This window comes from Salvia hispanica, chromosome 3 (genome assembly GCF_023119035.1).
Source record: "Salvia hispanica cultivar TCC Black 2014 chromosome 3, UniMelb_Shisp_WGS_1.0, whole genome shotgun sequence".
NCBI classification, from domain to species: Eukaryota; Viridiplantae; Streptophyta; class Magnoliopsida; order Lamiales; family Lamiaceae; genus Salvia; species Salvia hispanica.
Window position 1 is genome coordinate 25,914,436 of NC_062967.1, and position 19,952 is coordinate 25,934,387.

The window sequence follows — 19,952 nt, forward strand, 5'->3', positions numbered from 1 at the left end:
AGCTTTTGCTCTCCAATTGCACTGCTCTTGAATCCTTGAAATTGGGTTATCCCGTAGAGTTGAAAAATGTCTCAATTGTTGGCCACACTATAAACTGAAGCATTTGTACTTGTCTGAGTTCAGAGTTGACTCCATTGTGATCCGTGATGCTATTAGCCTCATTTCTTTGACGTTGTATAGCTTGAGCCGTGGATGCTCCGTGCAACTTAGCAATACACCGAAGCTTACTGAACTCTATTTTGAAGATGATTTTTTTCCGGAATTGCTTAATGAGTTCCTTACTAAAATGCCATGTTGCATCCGCTAACCAACTCCAAATAATGTTCCTCTTAATTGAAGTTGATTCTATCTCTGAGGTAATAATTAATCTTCAATTTATTAGTAAATTTTTTTAGGTGTGTGCATATACATATATATCAAATTAATGTTTGTGGTTATAATTTATGTTTACATTTTGTTTACATAATTTATGTTTACTAATCAAAATTAGAGACTTCTTCTCCATTATCCTCTCTTCTCTTCTTTTTCATTTTTTCAAGAAGCTTATTCTCTTTAGTGAAACTATTTCACCTCCCCCTTATTCTTCTAATTCTCTTTCTCTTCTCTCTTCCATGTCGACGAAGCATCCATAGCGTGAGGTCGGAGCCGGAGCAGCCCTAGGTTGACGGTCAATTCTGCGACTGTCATTAACATGAAGAAAGAGATAAAAACGAGAAAAAACTTAGAATTCCATGGTAAAAAGAATTCCAGATTTATATATCATTGGAACTAAATATTTGATTAACAATATAACGTACGCATATAATCTCCACCATATTTTTACAAAAGAATTGATAATTTACCATAACCCTACCTACACTTGAACATTCTTTGAATAAATTAGCCGTAATAATTATTTCTCTTACGAAATTTCTTGTTCCCAATATTCATTTCGTTTAGAATTCTTTAGTCTTTTTGTTTTTTGTTTTTATCTTTTTTTTTTATTTATGTTTTGTTTATATTTTCTAACTAGAATATTAGGTGGAATATATTCAAATAATTAATATATGATGCGTTATTTTATAACGGAAAAGTTTAACGGTTTCGTTAAATAAGGATTGAAATATATCGAATATAAAAGTACAAGGACTTACTGAAACGAAAAAATTGTATAAGGATCTATTGAAATAAACAATCAAAGTAGAATGTGTTTTGCCTATAAAAATCAAGCATGTATCACACATTTACTTTAAGAATTATAGTAATTTTAATGAATCCATCTGTTAATCAATTTTCGAAAGTCATCCTACGAGATATATTTGGGAATTAGAAATTTTCAATATATCGAGATTTTCGATGATGAAAGGCCTTCTTGGCGTTCATCATCCAGCACAACGTCACCGGAAAAGGACCTTTCAGACCCATGGCACAACACAATCAAACAGACATTCAAGAGCTAAAATCAAGACTTAAGGATTTAATATATGGGGTGAGGTGGATTTTGTCTGAAATTTAAGCTGTATATGTCTAAAATTTGATACATAGTGCTACATTTATCTCATTCTCACTCATCATCAATGAAAAAACTCCACAAACACATGCACCTTCCTTATCTCTGCATTCCTACAAAACTAAACCAAAATTCTCTATGCACCAACTTGTTCATAATCCTCTTTGCTTGATGAACTCAGCTACATGTATTATGTATATAGTTTCTCAACTCCAGCAAACTCGAGCAAGCTGTGTACGAACCAGACTTCGAGTGAGCCACTAGATCAGTTTGGAGGCTGCAAAAAATCACAAGTGTTTGCATCAAGTTAGCTAGCTAATTAGTTAGTCACAATTTGAAATTTTCTTACACATCACAAAGTCGAGACGTCCTCACCTGAGGATAAGAGTGATCGTTTAGCATGGAAATGGCGCACGAGCCAGCTGCAGGAACCAAACTAGGTGGGAAGTTGTTGCAGACAGATCTTGGAAGGTCGAAATTCCCGTTTATCTGGTAGTCCAAGCTACTCAGTTGAAAGTTTGCATCCTTTCCGGTCTCCATCAAGTCCGGAAAACTTATATTTCCAAACGAATTATAGGGATATTGATCGCTTAGAGGAAGCCTCAAGTTAGCAGAATATGTGTAATCATCAACTGTCAAGCCCTCTTCTAGTCTTTCAGTTTTCATCTGTCTTGAATTCTCAAGCTCCTGCTCTTTCACATCAGCAAAGTAGCCCGAGCAGGTCGGGAAGGATGCATCTCTCGAGCATTCCATATCTCTGGTTACACAAATTTAAGTGAAGTTACATCAAGATAAGTCTATAAACATGGACTTATGTGAAAAAACAAGTGTGATAAAACAAAGATAAGGTTACCGGCTTCCCAAGAATTGGGGCTCCCCCGGTAGCATCATGTGTTGAGCCTCTCCACCAGGAAGCCACGACTGGTTCGCGCAGTCCCGATCACTGGTTGTGGCTAAGGGAAAAGGCATGGTGTTTGGGAACTGCGGTTTGGGAAGTTCTTGCTCGTAAACTCTGCCAAAGTCTCCACACACTTGGCTTGTGCAATCAAACTGAATGAGTGGTTCCTTAAAAAACTTCTCCTGTTGAAGGAAAATGATATCAGTGAGCTTATATTCATCACAGTTCGCCTACATGCTTTGCGTTAGCGTCTACTTTTTCGACTCTATTTGACCTTGTGTTTTGATGGAGCTTCAACTTCTTGAACATACTTAGGTACCTTAGTTGCTTGAGTCCTGTTCAGCGATTCCCGGAGAGAATCTTCCATCTGATTCAGGTGTTCGACGTCTTCAATAGTGTCTGGATTACTCCACCATCTGAATACAAATGAAACACTTCAAATATCTACAAGCAATTCAACAAAGAGCCAACTTGTTATCTAGATCATGACAGCTTAGAATGAAAATCATAGACATTGATTTGAATCATGATTTTTTACCTTACTCTTTCACGTGCTTCATCGAGTTGAAGTCGAAGAGACATTACTCGGTTTTGCATTTCCTAACAAGTATTAGAACACATTAGGCATTTCAAGAGTTGAATCAACTCAACTCTCATATGGCTTATGGCTAGCGAGTGTACCTCAATAGACGGAGTACTGCCAAACGAAAATCAGAAAACGAAAAAAATATCAGAAAATACATAGGGCTTAAGCAGTTAAAATTGTCCACAGAGGAAATAGTTTACCTTGTATCAAGAAACTCTTCTATATCAACATCTTGGTCAAGCTTCTTAAAGTTTCTTTTTAAAGTCTATCACATCATAACATCTTCACTTACATTTCAAGAACAACATAAAGCTAAACATGCATGGTTCGTATAATACTTACTTCAAGGCTCTCCAACCTCCTGTTTGAATTTAAGAAGAAGGAAACGAAACCGAGTTATTATGATAGGCCTATAAAAGAATTGACAGATAACCATGTGCAACAATTATCAGTACCTCTTTGCCCTCTCTTTTGGTGTAAGCTGCGCGTATTTTGCTATCATTTCATCGATGTTGCTGAAACCAAAAAGAAGACGAATCACGAAATGGCCATGCTAAAGCCAGTTCGATGGAATGTACACAAGAAGCAGCAGGTTCCTGATTGTCTAAAAACATGCAGTCTCAAATACTACAAGATCTTATTATTCTACATCAACCTTGTTACAGAATAAACGAATGATAACCTCGTTTAAAGATGTAATACCTTCGTTGGCCGCAGAATATAGATGGCTTCCCAGATGGAGAGAACATGATAAGTACAATGGGAATGTCACATAAAACAGAAATTTCTTGGGCTTTTTTCAAGATTCCAGCCCTTCGTTTTCCATACGTAACCTGCCGGCTATTCAGAGTCTCTAATCTCTGAATCTTCAGCTTTACCCTTCCCATCCTACAACCAATAAGTAAAAAACATCAAAATGGAGATTAACATTACATGAGTTTCACATTGTGAGAATCAAAATCACACATTTGAGATTATAAAAAAGCAATGTTTCCTAATAGTACATAAAAAGAAGCAAGCACCTTGATGCACAATCCTCCACACAAGTGCAAATCCTGTATATTCACAAATAAAGGATCAGAAAATAAAGAAACAAATCAAAATATAGAGGGCAGTGTGAGACAGTCTCATCCCCATTTCGGCATTGGTGGCATTAGGGAAACATTATGCAGAAAAATGCAAATGGAAAAATGACCTAAAAATGGAATATCCGAATGATGCAAGCTGTAATGGTTGAGGAAAATAAAAAAGGGGAAAACAGGGGAAGGAGGAGGAGTGAATGATTTGAAGGGAGGGATGCAATGAGAGAGAGAAAGAGGGAGAAGTCTAAGGAGAAGGAGAAGCAGACAACAGGTTGTACTATGATTTCGGCAGTTAAAACGATAACCGAACCTGCCTTCACTAGATGCGCGTACGGACCTAATCTTTTTTATTTTTTATTATAAAACCAAGGAAAGAATACAAAATTAATGTTTTGTTTATAAATTGAGGGAAATTTACTGTGAATATTGAATACTAAAATTACTACCCGAGTACCAAGAATTTGGGCTGATTTCACTGTCCAAAGATGTGTAGTCTGCCCAAATACTAGTAGTTTTTTTTTACTTGATGGCCCATTTGACATTATATGAACACAACAAATATATATTATGGCCCAATCACGATCATAAAAATCTTCTAATATAAATTCTATAGTGGCACACCGTATTACATATTATTATTTTTATTATGTTATTGATTAATAACTTTATTAAGTTAATTTTAATGTCATTTTTGAAATTATGAATCACAGTTTACGTTGTAGTACGATCTACTTAGGTCTCGGAATTCGGTCATCGGTTATTCGGTTAACCGATGACCGAACCGAAAATGTTGAATCTCGGTTAACCGATGACCGAAAATCGGTTCGATTCCGGCAGCAAGGCATCGATCGGTTATCGGTTCAGTTCGGTTCCGATCGGTTAGAACCGAGAGAACCGATTAATTTCATGTTTATATAATTATTTTTATTAAAAACTAATCTTTTTCTTTTATTCATTTTTATAAAAGATTAGTACAATACCGTATTGACATAGCTGCTTAAAATCTGAGTTGATCAAAATTCATTTAATCATATTAGAATTAATTAAAAATATAATAATTTACATTTATGTTTTTATAAGATTGAAAACTTAAGTTAGACTAAGATTCCGTAATTTACTACTAACTATTATCAATAACTATTATCTAATTTTAGTTGATTATAATTTAATGTCGAGATCGATTTATTCCCACAAATTGGTATTGTCAATTATAAAATATGAATTATAAACTCAGATTCAAAACACGATGTACATATTCTTTCTACAAATTGAAAAACCAAAATTGCAATGTATTGCAAGTGGTGGCTAGGGTGAGAATGTTTCGTATGCAATGTCCAAGGATCGATAATGAACCGCATAATTTATTTTTTTTAAAGTTCGGTTCCGGTTCGATTAACTGGAACCAAATCGACCCTATTCAGTTAGGAACCGAACCGAACCGAGGCCAATTCGGTTTCGGTTCCGGTGCTTCTATCTCGGTTACTTTTGGTCTCGGTTAATCGTGATGTCGGTCCGACCGAGTTCCCAGTGCTAGATCTAATTATTGTTATATCAATGAGTAAATGCCAAAACTGGTCTTGAACATATGCCCATCTTACGATTTTGGTCCTATACTTTATCTTTTGAATTTTTGCATCCTGAACATTTCAACTCGAATCACAATTGGTCCTACACTAATAATTCCGTCAAATTTTAAACTGTTTTAACCCGATTTTGATGGTTGAAGAGTGGTCGAAGAGTCAGCGAGGTGTGTTTAAAATTAAATTTTCCGATCCAGAGAATCCACTTGACACCGGGTCTAGGAACTCAGAGAATCCTTGGGTAACCTGTCGTTGGGCACACAATCACTTCCTTCGCCCTTCAAAACCCTCAACCCGCTATAGCTAAAAAAAGTTAGTACAGGAAACCAGGGATCGAATCCACAGAGACAGATGTGCAAGTAAACATGTTCAAAGACCTGGAAACTATTTTTGGCTGCTGCCACGCAATTTTCGGGGTTGAGATTTAATTCCTAGACTTGGTAAATGAAATATTCTACTCTAACAGCTAGATCTAGGCAGGGACATGCATAATGACTAAAAGTATTTGAAATGACTACTTGACTGGGTAAACAACTTCCTAAGCTAACCTAGACAAGGGAAAAGAGAAACGTGGGGACCATTTCCTAAAACGGCATAGTACGACTGGAAAAGCTGCAAATTAACTAACCTAAGGATTAACTAACAGCGACATCATCTTCTCTAACTTTTATCACGAAACAACCGGCGAAAAACATAGCAAACAAAGATCAAAACAGGACAGACGAAATTAAACCGATGGACACAAAGAACGACTAAAACTAACACAGATCCATGACTACTAGACGAGGCAAGCACGAAAATAGAATTCAAAACATCATAACCATGCAAATGCGACAGATCTATACGTTGGATGCTTCATCCACTCCGGATCCAAGCCATCCACAACAATCAAACACCATTTCCATCTACGATCTTCACAGATTTAACTAGATTCAACCGATCAACTACAAATCTCCATGCAATTCAAACTCCAAACTCAAATCAACCAACAATATCCACCAAAGCAAACGAATAAAAAGATAATACCATAACTGAAACCAAAATAGAAATCTCCATAGCAAAATACGAAATATCCAACGGGACAATAACAAAGCACATCCGAGCTTCGAACAACGAAGACTCGGGGAAATACGGAATGTAAACAGAAAAGCAGTAAACAATTGAATCTTCGCCTCCGTAGAGACGGTGTTACACCACAACCAAATCTGAAACGTGAACTCCCCAGAATGATTCCCCTCAAGTGTGTGTAGAGAAAAGTGGAAAAACTAAGCTAAGAGCCGAAAATGGAATTAGAGATATCTTCATGTTGATCACGTGCTCTTATTTATAGGAGGCAGAGCTTCTAGACTATTCTTGTGATTCCCATTTTGCCCTCCAATTGGATGTTCCTCAGTCTAGTAACTCTTCCTTCTTCCGCTCATTTTTCTCGCCAGCTTCTTTTTCCAGGCAATCTTCGTCTTCTTCCTGGGGCTGACGATTTCTCTACACACCTGGCTTACAAAACCTTGTTAGACCCAGGAAATCACAAAATTTATCCCTATAACCAATGCATGAAATTAACCTTATCAATGGTTTTAACAGTCCCATTCGGGTTAAAACCGTTTAAAAATCGGTCAAAATCGGGTTAGAACCGTTTAAAAATTGACGGAATTGTTAGTGTAGGACCAATTGTGATCCGAGTTGAAATGTTAAGGATGCAAAAATTCAAAAGATAAAGTATAGGACCAAAATCATAAAATAGACATTTGTTCAGACACAGTTTTGGTCTTTACTCTATATCAATTTATAATTTAATTTAGGGTTTTTGGCTTTTTAAACCAAAATCTTTTCCCGAATTCTGGTTTTTCCCATGAACTATGAGATTTGTTTTTAAAACCACGAACTTTCATTTCGTTAGGATTTTCCCAACCCGACCCGAATAGCACATTTCCGACCCGAATAGCATAATTCAAAATGTTAAAATTGTGCTTTGTTTATTCAAAAGTTGTCATTTGTTATGTAATAATTGTGATTGTATGTATTATTGTGCCAAATAGTATCCAAGTAATGAATTTAGTGACAAATAGGATTAAAATTGACATGTAGACAACCCGGGTTTCGTCGTTGACCCGCCAGGGGAAAATCCTAACGAAATGAAAGTTCGTGGTTTTAAAAACAAATCTCATAGTTCATGGGAAAAACCGGAATTCGGGGAAAGGTTTTGGTTTAAAAAGCCAAAAACCCTTTAATATAACCAATCAATATTATAAGTTTTGAATTGGAAAAGTTTACTTAACATTTTTTATTCAAATGATAAATACTAATTTATAAGAATCATATTTCTATTTCCATGAATCATATCTCCCAATATTTTTTCATGATAAATAAATGTGCCATGGTTTTTTTCATGTAAAAAAGAGAACTACGGTTTTCTTATATGGAGAAAGCAAAATGCGACAAAGAGCATTCTTGATTTATTACTCCAATTGTCTACTCTACTGAAATTGTTAATCTAGAATGGGAAAGTAAATCGATTAGATAGATACCAAAATCTTGTTAGATTTTTGTTTAGTTTGAGCAAATGGGATTTGACTTTTTAGGTTGTTGATGGTGGTTTCCGGTATAGAGGCAACTTCTCTTTAATTTATCATATATTTCTTTTTTTTTTTTATAGAAAGTGATAGCCTTTTTATCTGCACTTTCTCCCTCAATGAGACTTTATCATCCACATATAATTTATTTTCTGTCATTGTGCCTTTTCTTAAGGCACCTTCACGCCACTTTTATAAAAGAAAAGAAGAAGAAAAATCTAATAAAAGTTGTTATGGTTGACTTTCTGTGTAGTTATAATATTCCTTCCATTCACACATAAATATTGGTACGACATTTTAGGAAATTTGGGGTAATGTATTGAATAGAGAGAAAAGATATTTGAATCGAATGATATAGGCCATGCAATTAAAATAATAGTTGTAATAAAGAGAAAGAAATAGTATTTTCTCCGTCCGTCGTTATTTCTTAAGTCTTATAATCTGTTCTAAACAAACAAAGGCGTAACAAATTAAAGCGTGACAATCAATAACAAACAAAGGCGTAACGGAATGTATTAATGACAATTTACCATTTTCAAAAATAGAAAGTTGACATATTTTCTATGATAGTATGTAACAAACGATTATCATCACACACATACATAGTCAGTCTTGCTGGATCTAATTCAAACATAAATTTCAGCCATACAATAAATAAAAAAAGTCAAATCTAAAACATTCAATATATTTTGCACTGCGTATCATCTCTAAGTGAAACCTTAAATTATGGTCGTCACAAGGCTTCGTGAGTTGATAGCTTAAATTTGTTACTCCCTCTGTCTTGATATATTTAATCATATTTATTTTCAGACTGTTTTATTATAGTTGTATAATTTTTTATATTAAAAAATAACACACTTAATATTCTTACTTTATTTTTTTAATTATTTATTTACTAATATTTTTCACACTTTATCTTATTTTTATTTATCTACTTTATTCTTTCATTTATTTTATTATCTCTCCATTTTATTAACTAAATACTCTTTCATTAATCTCTTTGCCCAACAAAAATGCACCAATTACAAAGGGGACGGAGGAATATTATATAACCTTGAATAGTTTAATTAATTTGATTTGAAGTGGTCAATTTTTTATATATCCCTAGTAGTGGAATCAAATCAATCAAAGGTCCACTACTTTAAAAGCATTTCATTTCATTTATCTTTTTCTTTTCATTTTTGTATACTATTGACGTCACATACGATTAGCAAAGGAAAACAACGTTTCAATTAGAAAAATTTAAATAAAATTTAGCAATCGTAAAATGTTGTTGATTAACATGTAATTTAAATAAAATATATAAGTATACCTGAAAAGTTACAAAAAGATGAATAGGGGATTATATTTAAAATTTAAATTTAGTGTAAATAAGTGAAGTAAAATTATTATTAACAATATTTTATTTAAAATAAATATAGATTTGATGTAAATTATTGGTGGTGCTCTAGAAAAAGAAAAGAAATGTTGAAGTGGGAGACTGACTTTTTACTCGTCTGCATTATGTGACACAACTTAGAAACTTTATATGTGCAAAAAGAAGGTTTCTTGGCCGACCGTGACATTACCAAATAATTCAATATAATCTATGCCAAGTGATATTCTTTTCTACCACTAACTTAGACATATATTTTAAATACGAAGAATGATACGCTACATTCTATATAAGCTTTTTATCTGAATATCACTCTCGTTTGATGCATGTTTAACGTCGTTCGTTTTGATTTATATATTTAGTATCATAAAAATATTTAAATGTAAAATTGAGTTACAATATTTTGAGTTTTATATCTTGTTTTTTTTACTATTAATATTTATTTTTCATTTATATGATTGATATATTTTTATTTTCAAAGAAAATTACTACTCCCTTTGTCCGCGAATAGGAGTCTCATTTTTCCATTTTGGTCGGTCCGCGAATAGGAATCCTGGTTCATAATTATTATAAATGCTAAAGAGCCTCACATTCCACCAACTCATTCCACTCACATATCATTTAAAATTATTATATACAAGTGAGACATCTATTCCACTAACTTTCTTCCACTCACTTTTCTTAACATTTCTTAAAATCTGTACCGAAAATAAATGAGACTCTTATTCGCGGACGGAGAGAGTATTATTTTACATTAATTACTATTAAATATTATTAAACAAAATAATACTTATAATTAAAAATCCTCTCAACAAAAAAACCCCGAACCATAATGAAATTGACCAGAACCTTTCAATAGATAACTACAACGGATCTTCAGATATGAAGATTATAATATCCCAAATCCAATTCATAAATCGATAACTCACTTTGTAACATGTGGATGAAATCGGTTGATATAGAAAAGGCTAAATTTGGTACGTGTGACAAGGAAAATTGTGATAAATGGGAGAAAAAGTGAGAGGGCACAAAAAGGCAAAAAGAAAGTTGGAAATAGGCAAAAGCCATTAATGGGGTGACAACTAATTAATGTATTAATAATAGTATAGATGTGGCTAGCATTTGCACTCACAAAATATCTCAGTTCCTGGTCAAGATTATATTGTACACATACTTTTGCTGTCTTATCATACTCTATTTTTCTTTTCTTTTTTGAGACAAAAATCTAAATCTATTAATTATTATCTATAAAGTCCATATCATATGTTGTTTCTAAATAATATGATGGTATGAGGTATTACTAGAGTTCACACCAATATTTCTTTAAATCTAAGCCAAGCAATGCAAAGATCCCATGTTTAGATCTAGCAAACTCAATCTTATATTAGCCTCTGTAAGAATTTAGTCACCTGCTTAAAATAACATTTAATCTTACCATCTCAAATAAAAGACAGATGCAAGTAAGTGGCCAAATGTTCATTGTTTAAAAACGTACACAGTTGGAGATGACAATTGTATAATTTTATTATAAGTTGACCATATATATTCAATCTATAGATTTTCTTTTTGGTCATTTTTAATTTCCCAATGTTATAATTGCCGCATTATAAAAATTTAGTACTATTAGCTTATTACACTCGTATTCTTACTTAAGGTATCCACAATAGTGCCCAACACCAGCCCGCCGAGTGTGACAGTTTTTGGGGCTCTATCGCAAGTAGGAAATGGGGGAGCACCGGGCGCCGACTGCTTGCGGTGGGATTTCCGACGCTATTGCGCTCCATTCCAGCGAGGTCAAATTTTTTTTTTCTTTTTTAATTTTAATATATTATTCTATCGTTAAATACTTATCCTACTTTATGACTGGGTTATTGTAGCTGTTGTGGTAGAAATTAAAAATATTTATGTGTCATGTGATTAATGAGTTATGGTCAATTTTCTGGTTCTTATTGTGAATGCCCTTTGTGATGGTCGCAAGCAAATAGTTTTTGGAAAATTAAAATTGAAAATTTCCAACTATAAGAGGTACTACTACTATATACATCCGCACATATAATATCTCATTTCACCGTTTCGGCACATTCAAACTAGATTGAAAGCGGTTAATGAGTATGATTACAAGCATCTAAGTTCTATAATTCATACTACTATACAACTTGTACAAAACTTATCTACATTCACCAAAGCTACAACAACAAATCAAGCACCCTCTTGGAACGCCAGGGACCGCGACAGAGCCGCCGGATTGGCTTGCATCAGCGGCGACGCTGCTGCAGCCATCCCCGGTTTCTTGTCGCCGCCCTTGGCTTGCAAGGACTTGAAAAGTCCTTCCCTACTAACGGCATCGTACTTGATCCCGAGCGTCGACCATATAGAGCTCCTAGCAGCCTCTTCCGGATCATCCATCCTCAGCGTCTTTGGCACCACAACCGAGCTCTTCTTCCTCTGCCCTTCCGGCTCCACAACCTCCCCGCTCCTCGAATGCTTCCCCAACGGCGACTCAGGGCTAGCCGTTGCCAAATTCCAATTTCCGGAATTCCATAAATAGTATGGCATCGGCATCGGCATTGGCATTGGCATTGGCATCTGCATTGGAGGGAGAGCGGCCGGATTCCACGGAAACGGCCATGGGAATCCATTCGTGCGGTGATGGAAACCATCCATGGCCGGATTCCGCGGCGCATTAGTACTTTCTTCGCTCTTTTTCTCAGCAGAGGGCATTTGGGGCGAGTCCTGGGCGAAGCAGAGGACGGTTCCATTCGGCTTGAATTTGAGGCCGTGGAATCCGTCCGCGTGGAGAGCTTCAGAGATGGTGAGGTGGCGGAAGTTCTTGGTCTTGCGTCGGCCGGCGCCCACTGGGACGTTCCGCATTGTGCCCCCGGCCGTCCAGTACCTCTGGCAGCTCTTGCAGAAGTGGCGCGGCTGGTTGACGTTGTAGTTGTTGTAGTAGCAAAACTTGGTGTCCATGCTGTTGCACCGTGGGCACGGGATGATTTTGTCCGGCTTCTTTAGTGTTTTTTGCTCCGAATTGGTTGTCTCGCTCTTCTTCTCTTTTTCCGACTTGCTGTCTTCGTCGGCTGGGGGTGCTTTCGGGCCCTTCTCGGACTCTGATGGAGCATCCGTAATCTGTGATTCCGAATTTTCAGCACTTGTTTCTCCTTCTGCTACCTCCTAAATTTTCCAAGAAACAATTCATATTAACTATACATTAGTTAGTTTGATATTGTTCGCTTTGGAATTAACAAATCTCACAATTTTATTCTTTCATATGCTTCCCGAAAGGCATCATACAGTCATACTAATAGAGTTGGAGTAGACTTTTTATATATTATTTGCAGTTTTATTTATTCCTCGATTTGGGATATGATTTGCACCCCGACAAGAACTAACATCCCCTTTTCTACAAACCAATGGTTAAAGGAAAACAGAGCAGAGAAAGGGTATCAATACTTCTAAAATGTCAATTTGCTTTAAATCTTTTAAACAGGGAATAGTCAAAGGGAAATGCTAAAACAGGAAATTAAGAGCAAAAATTAGACGATTTGACTATCTCAAATCGAAATTCATGGATCATTTTGCAATTAAAAATGACACAAAAAAAAAACTAAATAAATAAACATCTTTCAATTACCAAATCTTATCAAATCAAACTGAAAAAAAATAAACATAGATCATTTTGCAATTAAAAATTACACAAAAAAAAGTAAATAAATAAGCATCTTTCAATTTCCAAATCAAACCAAACATGAACTAAAGAACCCCCCAAAAAAATCCAGATTCACAATTCCAGAAAAGGAAAGTCTTTGAAAAATCTACCTCATCTCTCTGCTCCTGCTTTTTGGTTTCAGCTTCATCTCTGCTATTTTCCAATAAGCGATCGCAATCAGTGCTCTCGCCGGAGCACTCTCCGGCGGCGGCGTTGTCGGGGAAGTAGATCTTCCGGCCGAACAGCTTTATCTCCGGCTCCTTGAGCATCTTCATTTTGTGTTTGGTATTAATCTGGGAGTGAGAAATGAATAAAATGAAGAGTAATTCGAAAAAAGATTGTGTGAAAAGGAAAAAAAGCTTCGTTGGCAAGGCTGAATGGAATGATTTTGATATCTTTGTAGAAAAATTGAATTTAATCTGCGCTCAAGTGGGATTTTAACGATGTTGATGCCACGTCATTACATATCTTGTTTCTGAGCCACAAGTTTTTTGAGGTGGGCCCAGATAAATTTATGGTTTCATTTGTGCCCCATAATTTTGGGTTATTGTCAATGCTACTTTTATGGAGTTTTTAATACTCCATCTGTCCGCCATTAGAAGTTTCTTTTATGTTCAATACGCGTTTTAAGAAATGTATTCCTTCCGTTCCTTCATAGTTGAGTCATTTTTCCATTTTGGGAAGTTCCCTCATAGTTGAGTCATTTCCATATATAGTAACTTTTTTCTCTTTCTTACTTTACTCTCTCTTACTTTATTCTCTCTACTTTATTCACTTTTTACTTTATTTTCTCTACCCTTTTCTCTTTCTTACTTTTTTATCTATTTATTTAACACACTCAACATTCATTTCTTAAACTCCGTACTGAAAAGTTCCGCCTCAACTATGAGGGAACGAAGGGAGTATAAAATAAAGTATGTGGATAAAAATAATGAATATGACTCATTTTTATATATTAAGTTTATAATAGAATTTGGATAAATTGGTGGAACGTGTGGTCTACCTACTATTTATAGTAAAAGTGAACCAAAATTCCTAATGACAAAAGGTCTAAAGTGATAAACTGAGACTTCTAATGATGAACGGAGGGAGTAGTATTAGATTTCATTATAATCTATAGTTTATATATGCGTCCATTCATTCACTTTAATCGTGAGAAATAGATCACAATTAAAAAAAAAAATTATTTTTAAAGTTTTGATTTAAAAACGTTATACAGAGGAAGAATTGTGAAATAAGTTAGGAAAGATTATTTCAGGAATGTCCTACATTTTTAAAAATTTGAAAATATTACTCCCTCTACGCTACAAAAGGTGTAGTATGATTTGGGCACAAATTTTAAGAAATATAAAAAATTGGATTGAATAAGTTAATGAAATATTTGGAAAATGAATGGAATAAGTTGGTGGAATGTGAGCTCTACTTACCATTTATGGTTAAAAGTAAAATATCACTCTATTCTAGCACAGACAGAAATGACAAAATATGACTATTATTGCGGGACGAGGGGAGTATCTGATTAGTATGGGCTGATGTGGCACATGGTTAAACATGTGGATAAAATAACTTTGGGCATAACAACAACGTCTAACTAGGTTCGGAACAACGTTTTATCCATTTGTGAAAAGCCGGCTGCCATATCAACACGTAATTTGGGACACATGAATTTGACAAACTTTATTCCCTCCGCAAATATCAGCTTCTTTACTTTCTTTTTCTCTTACTTTATTATCTCTTCACTTAATTCGAAAATACAGTAAAATACGAAACGTTCCAACTATAATGAGACGAAGTATAATTTATCTGGCAATTTGCCCTTCTATAATAGTGTCATAATGACATTTTGTTTGATTGCACAATCATGTTAAATTTTATTCTTCAAAATTATTAGTAAAAAAAATCAGAGTTTATTAAAATACATTCCCCCCTTTCCAACTAAATTGAGTCCGTTTTTTTGGGATGTCCCAATTAAATTAAGTCATTTCATTTTTTGACAATAAAACAAAAATCGTACTGTAATTTTATTTCATCATTTAATTTACTCTTTATTTATCTTTCCTACAATATTCGTCTCTTCCACTTTTAACAAAATTTTTTACTCCTCCCGTCCCACTTTAGGAGTCTCGGTTTACTACTTTTGAGTGTCCCACTTTAGGAGTCTCGGTTGGAATATTCCATAGTTGGTAATAGGCCCCATATTCCACTCACCTTTTTCCACTCACATTTTATTATAATACTAATACTAATATATAAAAGTAGGACTCACATCCCACTATCTTTTTCACCAACTTTTCTTTATATTTCTAAAAATTCGTGTCGAACTCAACCGGGACTCCTAAAGTGGGACGGAGGGAGTAATATACATGTCCAAAATTTTTTATTCAACTTAGAGCATCTCCGGTGGCGCCCTTCCCACTAGGACTTCCCACAAAAAATTCCTGTCACGTCATCACTAGGACTTCCCATTTCACTAGGACTTCCCACAATAAAATTAAATTTACAATTATTCAATTTACGGAATTAAAAATTTACGGAATTAAAATTTCGACACGAATACGAACGGGGAAAAGCGAATATTTCATTAAAAAAAACATACATTATTCGAAAAAATAAATTACATAGTCAATCAAAAAAATTAACCACATCAACGTCCACCCCTCCGCGTCCAAACCTCTTCGATGATATCCTCCTGAAGTCGAATATGGACATCTCTTTGCCGCATGTTGGCAAATGCGCGCAACCGCTCAACCTCTCCATGAGGTACCCCCATGTTCACATTCGCGCTGGCCACGCCGTGGCTTAGACCGGTACCCGTATCATATTCGTTGGTCCACTAAGTCAGTTCGTCACCTTCACTTTCGATGTCGCCGATGTTGGGAATATACCACATCCGTGAAGGACCATTCACCATCGCCCATCGACTCTGGAGCACACCAAATGCCCGCTCAACATCCTTGCACGCTGCCTCCTGACGGCTCGCAAAGTAGGACTTCTTTGGTCCGACCGCATGTTTGATCGTCTTCACAAAGATGAGCCAGTTTGGGTATATTCCGCCAAATAGTATCCCATATTGTGCATTCATTTGTTTTAATACGAAACAGGCCCCACTGAAGTCTGAACTAATAGATGCACGGAAATTTTGGTGCTACCTTTGATTATGGGTGAACGTGATTTCCGTTAAACCCTTAACTGCCGATGACGTGGAAGGACATGATTAGTTGAAAGTGGATTGGGTTTTATATTTGGATTTTTTCAGGTGATTGAGAAACTGAATCTTGGCCAATCATCAAAAAGCTGCGAGACTTTTGACGGCCCAGATTATTAATGATATTTCAAGGCATCTTTTAATTTTTCTATTTATCGCTTTGTACTTTTGTTTTAGGCCGATTTTTAAACTTTTTCTCTTAACTTTTTCCCCTACCTTTTCTGCATAAATCTGATGTCTGTCTAAACCGAATTGGTCGCATCCAATTAAAAAAATCTACATATATTTATTTAAATTGTACCCTTTGTAATAATAGGATATTATAAATATAATTTTCACATACACGATAGATTTAGGTTCCTGTCGAATAGGTAGCTTTAATTAATAGTACATGGTTGTGTATGTGTGGTTTGAACTCTCAATTTATTAATTGAATAGAAAATATAGTTGGGTATTAGTCATTAATTTTATTTTCTAGATAATTTTGGGCATTGTATATCCGAAATAATTCGATAGAAGTCAAAAACTAAAAAATGACATGCGATAGCGAATTTAATTATATAATTTTTGGAAAAGAATACATTTTATTTTAGAAGAAAAAAACAAAAACAAAAATAAAAAAGAAAAGAAATATAATATTTAATAATAAGAGTGAGAAAATGCAATAAGCAACACCATTCGTCATATATGCACATGGCAGTGTTAAATTGTTTTTAAAGCTTTCAACCCCACTTATTATTATTGGTTCATTCCTGTCTGAATATTACTTAATTAAATACTTATATTTCCAAAGTTGATATTTCCATTTTTAAATAAATAATTAGTTTTAAAAATATCATGTGTACAACTGTACTACTAACATGTTGGCGCAGACATAGGTTAGGTGACTAAAGCGAATGAAAAAAAATATATAAATAAATAAAGCCATAAAAATGAATTAAAAAAATTCCGAAAAGATATTGCATTTATTATGCACAGATATTCTATAGAAAGAGATCTTCATTTAGAATTTTTATTCAGACTAGTTATAAATAAAAGTACTCCCTCCGTCCTGGGTTAGTCGCACGTTTACTTTTGGGCACAGAGGTTAAGAAATTATATTAAATAAATAGGAGAGATGAAAAAAGTAGGAAAGATAAGAGAGAGGTAAAGTAAATGATAGAATAAAAAAAGATTGATTAGATGTTTTGTCTTTTGTTAAAAAAAGGAAAGAGTGCAAATAACTTGGGACGCCCAAAAAGGAAACTAGTGCAAGTAACGCGGGACGGAGGGAGTATAAGATAACCCAAAGGTGTGGTCGAGTGGCATGAGACTCGTCCATCTTTAATCAAATGGTCAGGGGATCGATCCCTGCCTTTGGGTATGGAGCAGCTTTAAATCCTTGGGCCAGCTGTCCCACCCATTGAGGTGCCTACAAATCAAGCCAGTGTATAGTCACTGGGCCCGCCGGTAGATACCCGGTGCCTACAAATCAGCCGACCCGCCAGTGGATACCTTTGGTAATTAAAAAAAAAAGTATAAGATCTTGGTATTACTACAATAGTACAATTTACATAATATAATATCGAAAATACATCGAGTTTGGGTAGTAGGAGCTGCAACAATTCAACTGATGGTCACCCAACTAAAAAAAAACAAAAGTATAAGATCTTTGGTATTACTACAATAGTACAATTTACATATACTATATCGAAAATACATTGAGTTTAAATAGCAGGAGCTGCAACAATTCAACTGATGGTCACCCAACTTTATTTGTCCTGTTTCAGATATTTTATTTATTTTAACACAATAATTTACTTGATAAAGTTAATTAGATTATTATGTGATGTGCAATCACATCTTTTATGGTTAGAAATGGCCTATAAAGACCGAAAATAATTTATAAATTTCTGTATCTTATCCATAAAAAACTAGATCTAAAAGCCCTAATTTGGTAGGGTTCGGTGATTCGATCTTTAAGAGTGAATTTGTAGATAATGGGACTCTATATTCATATATTTATTAATTGGGAAAAAGCTTTTCTATCTAAGCTGTGGACTCACCAGTCACTTTTTTCATAAAATCTTAAAATTATATTTGCCCTTATAAAAAATTAATCATATGTCGAATCCACATAACTAATTAAAATGTCTATTTTTCTTTATGTGAAGGGTCAACAATCAACATTGAATATATAAAGTCTATTTCGTGGAATTAAAATTTTGTGAAGTGGACAAAAGTCGCTATTGGAGGGCGGTGCATAAACACGTATGATAACTAACACTGATATTAAATTCAATAATATAATGCTACATCGACAAATAGCTTTTAAATTGTAGAAAAAAAATAATTTAAAAACAATATAATACACGCATAAAGTTCGAACGTAAAGTCTTTTTTTATGCAATGCTTGAATTAAATTTTTAAAAAATGGAGTACCTTTTGGGGATCGTAAAGTTATTAATATTAATATCGTTTTATTTTATATTATTTGCAGCAATGGATGATTTTAAAGAAATAATTAGATATCAAAAATCTATCTTACTAATTGAATGATTTCTCAAATATCTAAATCTTAGAAGTCTCCATAATTAATTACTCCTACTAATATTCCTAATAAAAGAATTTTGGGGATCGTAAAATTATTAATATTAATATCGTTTTATTTTATATTATTTGCAGCAATGGATGATTTTAAAGAAATAATTAGATATCAAAAATCTATCTTACTAATTGAATGATTTCTCAAATATCTAAATCTTAGAAGTCTCCATAATTAATTACTCCTACTAATATTCCTAATAAAAGAATTTTGGGGATCGTAAAATTATTAATATTAATATCGTTTTATTTTATATTATTTGCAGCAATGGATGATTTTAAAGAAATAATTAGATATCAAAAATCTATCTTACTAATTGAATGATTTCTCAAATATCTAAATCTTAGAAGTCTCCATAATTAATTACTCCTACTAATATTCCTAATAAAAGAATTTTGTGTCATCTTTAGAATTAAATATTATCTCGTTCGATCATATTCAAAATTTCTGATGCTGCCACTGTCCATTGTGGATCCAAGTTTGGACCATGTGTGCAGACAGTGACACGGTCTGCGGCCCATTGAACCAGCCATGAGCGGATCCAAGTGTATTGGGAGAAGGACTTAAGTCCTCAATGATTTTTTTTCTATTAATTGTTTTAAAAATTTATTCAAATTTAATATAAATTATAGTATAAAAATTCCTACAAATTATTTAAATTAATCAAATATAAACTTTAAAACAAAATTTAGAAATCTCAGTTACGATCGATATATTTTTCTGTTGTTCGCCAAGCAAATAAACCTCGAGTCTCTTATGAATTGAGACTAGAAATGTGACTTGGTTTATGAAAGGCAGAATATTATTTGGATTACACGTGTAAATCACGATTAGACTTATTTAACACCTCGTATAATATCTTCAATATTTAAAGAAG

The 19,952-nt window shown here is 34.2% G+C and overlaps 2 protein-coding genes across 3 annotated transcripts; both read right to left on the reverse strand.

The window, feature by feature from the left end:
• Positions 1-1,447: 1,447 nt before the first annotated feature.
• On the reverse strand, positions 1,448-4,234 carry LOC125216748 (agamous-like MADS-box protein AGL65). Of its 2 annotated transcripts, none has more exons than XM_048118515.1 (12): positions 4,169-4,234; positions 3,996-4,028; positions 3,676-3,861; positions 3,429-3,488; positions 3,316-3,334; positions 3,174-3,238; positions 3,069-3,084; positions 2,926-2,987; positions 2,707-2,803; positions 2,343-2,569; positions 1,865-2,246; positions 1,448-1,766 (listed from the first exon to the last, which is right to left on the reverse strand). In XM_048118515.1, exons 3-12 carry the CDS (start codon positions 3,858-3,860, stop codon positions 1,755-1,757), a joined length of 1,125 nt encoding a protein of 374 aa, XP_047974472.1. In that variant the 5' UTR covers position 3,861; positions 3,996-4,028; positions 4,169-4,234; the 3' UTR covers positions 1,448-1,754. The 2 variants fall into 2 exon arrangements, with proteins under 2 accessions (XP_047974472.1, XP_047974471.1); XM_048118514.1 differs by having other exon boundaries at positions 2,662-2,803.
• A 7,348-nt stretch (positions 4,235-11,582) lies between these two features.
• LOC125215892 (cyclic dof factor 1-like) lies at positions 11,583-13,677 on the reverse strand. Its single transcript, XM_048117475.1, has 2 exons — positions 13,397-13,677; positions 11,583-12,751 (listed from the first exon to the last, which is right to left on the reverse strand). The coding sequence occupies exons 1-2, from the start codon at positions 13,559-13,561 to the stop codon at positions 11,780-11,782; spliced, it is 1,137 nt and encodes a 378-aa protein (XP_047973432.1). The 5' UTR covers positions 13,562-13,677; the 3' UTR covers positions 11,583-11,779.
• Positions 13,678-19,952: the final 6,275 nt, after the last annotated feature.

Excerpts from the sequence above, each read along its gene's own strand:
- LOC125216748 (XM_048118514.1), bottom strand. The coding sequence starts at position 3,860 with ATGGGAAGGGTAAAGCTGAAGATTCAGAGATTAGAGACTCTGAATAGC. Across the intron at positions 3,489-3,675 it reads ATATTCTGCGGCCAACGAAG|CAACATCGATGAAATGATAG; the intron begins GTATTACATCTT and ends TTTTGGTTTCAG. Across the intron at positions 2,247-2,342 it reads CCCCAATTCTTGGGAAGCCG|AGATATGGAATGCTCGAGAG; the intron begins GTAACCTTATCT and ends TTGTGTAACCAG.
- LOC125215892 (XM_048117475.1), bottom strand. The coding sequence starts at position 13,561 with ATGAAGATGCTCAAGGAGCCGGAGATAAAGCTGTTCGGCCGGAAGATC. Across the intron at positions 12,752-13,396 it reads AGCAGGAGCAGAGAGATGAG|GAGGTAGCAGAAGGAGAAAC; the intron begins GTAGATTTTTCA and ends TGGAAAATTTAG.